This window comes from Silene latifolia, chromosome 1, assembly GCF_048544455.1.
Source record: "Silene latifolia isolate original U9 population chromosome 1, ASM4854445v1, whole genome shotgun sequence".
NCBI classification, from domain to species: Eukaryota; Viridiplantae; Streptophyta; class Magnoliopsida; order Caryophyllales; family Caryophyllaceae; genus Silene; species Silene latifolia.
In genome coordinates this window covers 187550427-187561562 of record NC_133526.1, presented here as the reverse complement: position 1 = coordinate 187561562, position 11136 = coordinate 187550427, and the positions used below count along the sequence as shown (strand labels likewise).

At 32.7% G+C, this 11136-nt stretch overlaps 1 protein-coding gene across 1 annotated transcript; it reads right to left on the bottom strand.

The window, feature by feature from the left end:
• Positions 1 to 706: 706 nt before the first annotated feature.
• On the bottom strand, positions 707 to 3863 carry LOC141613653 (putative serine/threonine-protein kinase PBL12). Its single transcript, XM_074432400.1, has 5 exons — positions 3309 to 3863; positions 3015 to 3150; positions 2629 to 2765; positions 2214 to 2340; positions 707 to 1437 (listed from the first exon to the last, which is right to left on the bottom strand). The coding sequence occupies exons 1-5, from the start codon at positions 3684 to 3686 to the stop codon at positions 806 to 808; spliced, it is 1410 nt and encodes a 469-aa protein (XP_074288501.1). The 5' UTR covers positions 3687 to 3863; the 3' UTR covers positions 707 to 805.
• Positions 3864 to 11136: the final 7273 nt, after the last annotated feature.

The following is an 11136-nucleotide window of genomic DNA, read 5'->3' as shown; positions in this document are numbered from 1 at the left end:
CAAATTATATTTTCTACTCCAAATTAAGCAAGTTTCAAAACTAATCATCGTTATCCACTTACCCCAAGTGCATGTAAAAAAACTTGCAAACTAAGATCCACGTGCAAATTAGCAAATTTCAGAACTATCACGTAAATTTTCTGATTTTATAATCTACTCATCAAATTAGCTTAAATTGAAATAAATCTGAACTAAATTAAACTGAAACAAAAAAACCACAAAAACAGTATTAATCTAAGTTAACACCATCTGTAAGAGTGTAAGCGAATCCAGTAACCTTTTTATTATGTACTTCGTATATATTATTCAAATTGATATCAAGTGAGCTCATATACGCAAATAATAACAAATTGAAAATATATATACAAGAAGAAAGTTTTCATTTAACACAAACTAATAAATAATAGGGTTATTTCATAAGAATAATCCATCCTATTGGTGGTATGCAATAAACACTCCATCCTATCAATAATCTCAATTAAATCCAACCTAAGCATCATACCTTCTAATAACAAACCAGCTGATATTTTTTTATGTTTATGTGTATCAAATAAACCAAGTACTTGATTCATCACTTGAAAATATTACACATAAACATCACATATACCGCTAGGTTGTCCAAAACCTATCGAATATTCCAACATAAACTTAAAAAAAATATCAGTTGGTTCGTTATGAGAAGGTATGGTGCTTAGGTTGGATTTAATTGGGATTATTGATAGGATGGAGTGATTTTTGCAGACCACCAATAGGATGGATTATTCTTATGAAATAACCCTAAATAATAATACTTCGTCTGTTCCATTTAATCTTGACGGACTTTGTATAGAGCCGTATCGGAGTGAACCGCAACCGATCTTAATGTTCTTCTTTCATCTCTTTTCCTCATTCTCTTCTCATTTTCTACCTTTTCACCATTCACATTATTTACCCTTTCATCATTCACATTATTTTTCAACTTTTCACCATTCACATTTTTTACCTTTTCACCATTTACATTATTATCTACTTCAACAGTTAATTCTTCCTCTTTCTTTTTACCATCACACAATACTTGCTCCTTCTTGCTATTCACATGACCTTCATTAGGTGCAACATACACAAAGTACCCTACTTTCGGCATATCGTCCTTTAGCTCCAAAAGCGGTTCCAACACTTTGATCACAGCGCTCATTCTCGGCCTTGATTTCGCATGTCGGCTAAGGCATTTGTATGCCAACATTGCCGCGATTTTGGACCCCTCGATTGAGTATTCTCCCTCGAGTCTAGGATCCATTAGACTTTCGATTTTTCGAGGGTCCTTGAGTTGAGGCCTAGCAAAGTCTACCAAGTTTTGCTCTTTCTTGGGTCTCATCTTATCCAAGGATTTACGACCTGTTAATAGCTCCAATAGGACTACTCCGTAGCTATAAACGTCACTCATTGTCGTCAAATGACCTGGTAATTGCAGATGTTAGTTAGTTCAGCTGATACAATCACTAATATTTATAACCTATGTTCAAAACTACCTTTTTCATTGATTAGCACTTTTTACTTGTATACTTCCTCCATTCAACTCCACTCTACCATCTTTCCTTTTTCATCCATTCAATTCCACTCTACCTATTTCCTAAAAAGGAATGCCAAATGACCATTTTGTCCTCATACCCCATTACTTATTTACAATATTTGTCACTCATACCCCACTACTTCTACATCAAACTCCACCCTTTTCCACTCATACCCCACTTAATTACATTATACCCCATTATTTATGGTAGAGTGGAGTTGAATGGAGGAAGTATGAAACAATGTGTAAACCCGACAATATCAGAATTGCCTTTTTTAACTCTTTTACCTCGGGAAAGGGAAAATAACATAGTATAATGCTTGGTAGACTATCTATTTTTTTTTCTAAGTCGTACAATTTAATTGAAAACTTTTTTTTTTTTGGTGTTGACCAGGAGTATCCTCTACCGACAGTTGGGGCAATCTCCTTCGGGGTACTGAAGGCAATTTAATGGGTTGACCCCTCCCAAGTTTGGCTTTTTCATTCGCAAGAGTCAGGAATCGAACCCCTAACCACTTGTTTAAGAGATAAGAGCCCTTACCACTCACACCAGCCAACTTTGATATTTAATTGAAAACTTTAAAAACATAGTCTAGTGCATAATCATTATTTATGTAGACGAGTCTGAGCGACATAGCATGTAACATTTGGATCGATAAATTACCGGTCATAATATATTCAGGTGCTGCATAACCATTGGTGCCCACAATATTTTTGGTAGAAATGTGACTTTTATCTTCTTCTGGTCCATCTCTAGCAAACCCAAAGTCTGATAATTTTGCTGTATAGTCCTACATAAAAAAATTTAAACAAAAAGTTATGAAACAAATATATATACGAAAAAAAAAAATCAAAAAACAATGAAATTGAATGAATGATTTAAGTTAATACTCCTGGTCATTTCTTTACGTTTGCTTTTGACACAAAAACCAGACCATTACCAAGGCAAGGCTCAAAAGTTACATGCATGGTGAGAAAGAAAAGTAATTTATACATACCTAAAACATAAACGTAAAGAAATGACTGAGACCTCAAATAAGGAAAACGTGAAGAAATGATCTCGAACGAGTTTAGCTTACAGAATCGAGTAAAATGTTTGCACCCTTGAAATCTCGAAAAATGACTGGTTTATTAAGATCATGGAGATAAGCAAGGCCTTTTGCAGCTTCTAAGGCAATTTTGATTCTTGTCAACCATGGCAAAGTAACAGAATGTCCTGCATTCACATTTCACATAATTAAAGGCTAAATTGAGGTTGGTAGGGGTAAAATTGGAATTTTAGCATAAAGAAAAAAAAGGATATAAATAAAGTAATATACTCCTTCCGTCTTTTATTTTTCTTCCTGTTTCTCTAATATATGTGATGAGTATTATAATAAAATGGGAAGAAAACATCAAATTAGAGGGAGTAATTTTTTGCAATTTGCTTCATGATTCTTTTATGAAAAAAAAAGCATATACTTACTGCTAAAAAGTTGTTTGTCCAAATTGCCCCTAGCCATGTACTCATACACTAAGAGCCTTTGATCATTTTCACATGAATAACCATATAGTTTCACCAAATGTGGATGTCTTAATTGCCCAAGGTATATCACTTCAGCCTACAACAAATTCAAATAAATCAATATTATTCTTAGTGTAAATTATCGTATAAGACTGTTGTATGAGTCATTATTATAAAACGGACTCAGTTCTCTAATAGATGAGCTAACTGGGTCCGTTTCAATGCAGTTGTTATCTTTGGTGCGCACTGACTTACCAACCACTCTTTATGGCCTTGAGTTCCTTCTAAATCCAAGACCTTAACGGCAACAAATTGGGCCTCTAACCCGGGCCGAAATTGATCACCTATGAAACCTTTATATACAGCACCAAAACCTCCACCACCAAGGAAATTGTTAGAGGAGAAGTTGTTAGTGATCAACCTAAGCTCATCATGGCTAAAAACATGAAGATTTGAACCCGGTATCGAATTCGAAAGATCATCTATGGTGAATTGAGAGCCAAGGTTACTACTTACACCTACAAGGGATAATCTTTGAGGTGAAAGAGATGATGATGATTGCTTAGGATGCACAAGTTCATCTTTGTTTTCTAAAGTATTTGTGAAGCAACATATGGCCATTTTGAGTGCCATGTTTTTTTGTTCAAAACCAAAGGGAGATTTTGGTTGTGTTTTGTGTTATGTTGTGTTGTGTTTGTTTGTGTATTGATGGAAAATAACTACACCTATTTGAAAGAGGAGCTTGGAGTCTAAGCAATTAATGGTATGATGATAATGCATTAAAAAAAGTAGGAGTGGGAAAATGGGTTTGTGGACTCCTTTGAGTTTAGGTCTCTTTAAGTAAGGTAGACCATCCAACATTTTTATAAAAAGAAAAAAAGTATTTAGTGTGTAATAATAAAAATTATAGTTTTTAAACCAAACTTTGCTAAAATGATTTGTCAATTATTTCCTCTTATTATTTGATTTTTTTTTTTCACTTTTTTATTTTTGTAGAGTGAGTATTCTAATAAAAAATAAATAACTAAATAAACCAGATAGTATAATTTGGAATTTGACAAAGAGGACGGTTACACTATGTTACATTTATTTATAAAATATAAAATCGATCTAAATACAACATTTTTAGTAGGTGCAAGTGGCTATTACGAAAACCGATTTTACAATGAATTTTTGTAAAGACGCTTTACAGAAGTATTTGTGAAATAAGAAAAAGAAAAGGCATTAAGGTTACTAAATTTGTGATTCTAATATTACAGTTGTGATTAATACTTGCTCAGTTATATGATATTCTCACTTTTCGAGTCATTCTTTTCTCTCTCTTTAATATCTCTTAAAATATATGAAAAAATATTATAAAATGTATACTCATATAAAAACTTTTTTCATATAAAGTTTAATAATATACGGAGTAATTTTTATAATTTTTAGACTACTATATTTTTGTAAAATTAAAATTAAAGAATTAACTCGAAAAATAAAAAAGTCATATATACAAAAATAGAGGAGGAAGTATTTATTATGTCACAAATTCTCATTTGTGACATGCAATATCCGTCACTTTGGAGTGACGGATACCATTTTACCTCACAAAGTACCCACTTTTTCTCTCTCTGCAACACTGTTCATGCGGTCCCCTTTCTCCACTAACCCATTTTATTACCATTTTTACTCACAAATTATCCGCTACAAATGATAACCCGTCGCAAGGGAGACCAATTGTTATTATGTTTAGTGGTTTTTTAAAGCATGATTCTTAGTTTCTAGAATAAAGATGAACAAAAATGAGACGGATATTATTTTCATTAAAAAAGGGTTAGGCCCATAGTCTTTGCAAATTGATAGGTTAATTCTTTAGGCTGGAGTTGGCCCACTTTTACGTTAGTGGGTTATAAAAGTGGCACTTCATCGAATGGGCCACATGTCACTTTTCTAACACTCCGTGTTCCTTTCTTTATTTTGTCTACTTCTTCGGTCATAATGACTAAATAAATAAATAAAGAAAAAAATATTTATATTTAATGTTGACATAAAAAGTCAACAGAAGTCTCACTAAAATTTCATGCATATGAAAAACTAGGATTTTGTGTCTGAATGAGGTTACCGTACATTTTTATTTACATTTCTGGCATACTTCTGTACTACATTGTCTAATGTTGAATTCTTTATCGGAAATTATTGTTTAAGACGTTCTTATAATAGAATACTCTTTCTATTACATAATAGAATACTCTCTCTATTTCAGTGAGATGTTTACACTTTTTTTTATTTTATGAGGGGGAAATAAAGGAAGTGTAAACATATCACTGAAACGGACAAATTCCTAAAAAATTCTACTACCCGATAATATCCGAAACTTAGGGAATAGCATAGACACTAGAACAAATTTTGCTATCCTAAAATTTCGTTTTTTTTTTTTTTTTTTTTTTTTTTGACAGAGCAAAATTTCGTTTTTGAATACGGCAGTAGTATGAGACCATATAATTTTATAATTTGTGATTCTTTTATGCTTCCAACTTTGTTGGTAATGAATAACTCGCTCATAACTTTTGACCTATAGTTAGTTTCAAAATGTTAACTTTTGACAAAGGAGCTTTTGACAAGAATGCTTTCTCTTAAATGTTTTCTAAACAATATAGAGAAATGATAAATACAAAGGCTGTATTTAAGGAGCTATAAAAGGAAATAAACCATTAATATTTTAATTGATTGCATTGAGTAATGTGTAATTTAATTTTTACCTCCTAAGTTAGTACTTCGTACTACATATAGAAGGTATTAAATGCTTAAATACAACCCTAAAAGCAAGTGCAATGGAAGAACTTTATGACCAGGGGCGGATCCAAGATTTTTGGACAAGGGGGGCACAAAATTATTGTTTAACAAATTGTCTTCCATTTTAATTCGTATAAGGCACTTTATAAATATTATAATTTATTTTTTCTATAAAATATAAAAAAGTAATGAGCTAAATTTTCTTTATACATCACAAAAAATTCTTAATTATTTACTCTTTTACAAAATGTAATTTATAGGATGTCTCATTTAAGATAAAACACATTTTACTTAGATATTAATCATTGAACACTAGTGGCTTAGTGGTTCAAACATTGTCATGCTACATTGAAGGTCTTGGGTTCGAATCCTGGACGCCTCCCTATAAGCTCAAGTCTTCCACCAACTGTGCTACAATAGTTATCTGATAATTATCTGCACATACAAATATATATTCTTGAACTTTCATTGTGGGCACGTGCCCACCCGGGCCTCCCCTTAGATCCGCCCCTGTCTTTGACACATTGTATTTTGACAATCTCAATAATCTCAAATTTTTTGTCACAATGGAAAAAACTTTAAATAAAGTTATTCTTTAATCCATAACTAATTGATAATGTAATTAATTGGTTAATTTTTCATTGGAACTCACAATTTGTTCTTGTTTTTTGAAAGAATTTGGTTTTTGTTTTCAAACCTAGTTTGTTAATTTAAGTTTGTTAATTTAAGAACAAACATTTGTTTACAACGGGACAAACTTTATTTTAGAGTTTGATTTTGAAAAACCCAATAAAAAACTTTCCATTGCTATTGCTCTAAGCTAAGGGTTGTACCCAAAAATATATTAGCTATTAAATGCTATAGCTTATGAATTTAATAATTTTCAGGCAATATTTTTAGAAGCGAGTATCACTTATATAAAAAGTTGACTACAAAAATAATCTCAAACATATTCACAACCCTTTGTCTTGGATTTATTTCGAATTGATCGATCACGATGGGAAAAAAGGCTAATTAAGTGTTAAAGATAATACTCCTTTTAGCTAATCATCGATGAATGTGATAAAGTCACGAATAATACTAAGTTGATTTTGTATAATATTATTGTATTGTAAATTCGTATAATGGTATAACAAAAATGCGGATAAATTCTTATACATTATACGGTGGAGAAATTCTTGGTTACACCAAATGTACCACCATATTGTATACCTACCCAATCAAAAGATGATAATTGACCAATTTCTTCATAAATAATAAAGTAGAATCTTAGCTGAATAAATATTAAGCCTTCTTATTAACTAAGATATACGATAATTTTACCCGCTACCGTGTACTTGAGTTTTTACGGCATTAGAATTAGAATCATAAGTATTAATCCAGCTAAGATTCTGCTTTATTATTTATGAGGAAATTGGTCAATTATCATCTTTTGATTGGGTAGGTATACAATATGGTCAATCACAAATTGTTATACAATATGGTACATAATCATGCAGGCAGGAAAGAGTACAGGACTTTGAAGAGCATGGTCAATCACAAATTGTTCTATTAAGACCGTTTTATAGTATAAGACTAGCTCATAACTCAAAAGCCTAAATAATTAACTTATAACTCCCTTTTTTAATCAAATAACCAAAGACCCCAAAAAATTATTGTAAAAAAAAATATTTTATTTTGATAATCTAAATAAAAATTAAATTAAGTGTTATCTTTGAATTTCACTCTTTCTAAATCAGTCATGTGCAATAGTACGGTCGTATCAAAGAGTTGCGGCTAGGGATGGCAATGGGTAGGGTCTGGGTAGGGTCCGCCTAGACCCGGACCCGACCCGAGATTTTCCCATTGGACCCGTACCCGACCCAGACCCGCAAGGGTCTAAAATTTGAGGACCCATACCCGGACCCTATGGGTAAGGGTAGGGTCCGGGTCTACCCATGGTCCGAGTTTCAAATGACTTTAAGAATAAGATTAACATCTATGGGGTCTATAATATTAAAAAAAAAAAATTATACTACTTTAACATTATGAGTTTATTAATCTGCCGTTAATGGTGGTTGTCGGTCGTCGGCTATTAGAGAGGTGGTTGCCAGTCGCGTATCAGTGCTGTGGTGCTGGTTTTCTTGTGTCAGTGGCGGAGTGGTGGTATTGTCACTAGTTGGGTTTTATCACTTTATGGGATGAGGGAAGATAAAGATACTTTAGTTGGGTTTCTACAGTCTGTCAGTATGAATTCAAAAAAGTGATAATTTTGATTTTTTTTTTCTTTAATAGAGGGTCTAAGGGTCGGGTATGGGTCTCATAACTTAGACCCGGACCCGGACCCGAAATATTTTCTTAAGACCCATACCCGACCCATACCCATTGGGTCTGAAAAAATAAGACCCATACCCGACCCATTAGGGTCCGACCCTCAGGGTCTGGGTCGGGTCCCCGACCCACTGCCATCCCTAGTTGCGGCTGGTCAATACTCAATCTAACCATACAAATTTCTTGGTACTTTTTTTGGGCCAAATAACAAAGTACAGCTAGATAGAGTTATGTGGGCCAAATTACTAGGCCTTTCTAGACTTCTAATCTTTATATTCTTCTTCTTTTGTCAGACATGGCCCAACTTCTAAGTGGATCATTTGTCATTTACCTCACCATCCGATTTATCATATTCGCTTTTGTTGCTCCCTTTTTACAAAAAAAATAAAATTATAGCAAGACAGAAGATAAGATTCTATCATAAAATACATAGATCATACGAAGATAGTCTAGCTTAATTATGTGGCCGAGCATTAGTAATATAGCCCTCTGTTCTGGTAATTTGTGTACTTTTGGTTTGGGCATGTACAAAGACCAGAAAAAAGGAGATGATCAATTATTTAATAATAAGTGGCTCAAATTGAGTGTGTATAATCAAATTGTTCATCAAAAACATTCCTTACATAAAAAAATAAACAATTTAATTAAGACACCTTAAAATGAAAAAAGGTAAACAAATGACCAGAATATGGACATCTATTTTCCAATAAATCCGTCATGTCTCAACCATCAAAATATAAATCTGCCATGAATATGGACGCCTATTTTCCAATAAGATTTTCCAAGATTTAGGTCATGAGCATTATTTCTAATGATTTTACTAATTAAGTAGTTGATATCTGCAAATCGTCTCTCAATAGTAAAGTTAGCAAGCGAATCATTTGGTTTAGATTTGGATCGTCTTAAACCAGTTTCATTTTGTTATCGTTAGTTTCCATTTAAGTTTATTTCGACTAGTCATCTGAATAGCGCTATTCTAATTAAAAATCAAGTATGGATCAAGTCAATATCAAATGGAGTTTTGAATCTTAATAACATTATATTAATGGTATTTTAAATTCTTAATAATTTATCAATTCAGACATTTTCAATCAATTTATCGAATGTTGTTTGCTAGTTTCAATCTCAATCATTTAAAAGAGACATGACACACCAAAAAAAGGAGCATCTAAAAGCTTAAACAAGTTTTTGACAAGAGTCAAAGGATACTCGTGGAAGAGTGAGAATGGGCCTGGACCGGTTGTAGTGGTTTATGGGTTGGGTTTGGTTTGGGTTCTCACGTGGTTCATGCTCTACGAAACACGTCTCATTTTGTAACAAAGGTCGTAACGTCTAATGAGTGACTAGTGACCATCAAATAAAGCATTATTGACAAAGCTAGCTAGATGATTAATAAAAAAAAATGGTAAATATTTTTGATATAATTTATGTTATTGTGTTATTATTAACTTGTGATTTTTAATGTATGTTTGTTTTCTTCATACTTCAAATAATCGTCATATACGGAGTACTTGCTAGTTGCTACTTACTAGAGTAATAAGTCGATTGATATAAGCATGATATATATCTCCTCCTTAGCGAGTACTTTCGATTATATCGAGCAAAAATAGTGAGTGTTCATTATTTATTCTCAAAACTCGTAAATGCCAGAATATCTTCGTTTAATTGTTTCTGGTTTAACAGATGCGTCGTGGATTAGTGATGGATCTTGGAGTAAACGATAAGAGAGTTGAGGTTTCAGCTTTTAATTTGTCCGAATATTTAAAAGAATATTTAAGACACACTAACCATTGAGACAAGGGGGGGCGTTATTACACCGTAATTTAAAAAGGAATCGCGCCTACTCTTAGCATAACTAACGTTATCCACTGACTCCACTGCGGTGGGCATTAGGTTAAAGGTTCAATTCGATAATTTAACTACCTTAGTTGTCCGTTTTAGGCAAGCGTTGTAAAAGTAGAATGCTCCTAGTCGTAGTAAAGACGACTTCTAAATGGTAATAGTCATAGTTGATGGTGAATGGGTTCTCATCATCTCATGTGACTAACGCTGCGCATGCCTTCCACACTCTGTCTACTGTGCTGTCCCTCGTTGATAACGCACTAAGATGATATCCGTTAATATCCGTTCTTACAATCAAAAGTTTAGGTCTACCATTATTAGGATATTGGGCCTATATTAGGCCGGGCTATCATTAGGATTGACCATTTTAGGGTTAGGGTTTCATTAAGTTGGGAGGTATTATAAATACCTCATCATATCGATGTAAAACAACAACTATCAATAATATAATTCTTCCTTATGCAATTCTCCCCTCTATAATCTTAACAACCATGCATATGCAAACTAAAAGGTTCACATTTTGATTGTTCTGGTTCCTTTTTTGCCAGCTGTAAAAACAATTATGCAACTACGCATTCGGCTGATAATAGCTTAATTGAATTGGATGAAGCTCAGTTAGACTGAACTGAACTGAATGAAGCTGATATAAAAGTTAATTTGTGAAGAGATGAACCAAATTAAGCTGAAATGAATTTAATAAAGTTGAGTGAATTGAAATGAACTGAAATTAAATCAGGAAAAACGGAGCCTTAAAATGCTTATTACAGCTATTATTTAGATCAACCAAGAGATAATAATAACTTAAGAGAGTAACAAAAAGCATGTTGGTGGAGTGTGAAAGATTGGGCACAAACTTCATTGTCCAAGACATCCGCAAAGCTAAAAACTCCCACAAGCCCCTTAGAGCAATAGCAATAGTAGAACTTTATATAAAGTTCTTCCCATGCCATGTCACAATGCACCAACCCCAATTTTTAAAAACTTTTGTTCACAATAGAAGAACTTTATATAAAGTTCTTAAATTGAAAAAGGTCATAAAATAAATAATGTAAAATGGTTTCTCACATTTTACAAAGTTATATTTATTGGTTGTACATTTTCCAATATTTTAGAACTTGGTTCTTATTTTAGAACTTGGTTCTTAAAAATAAGAACC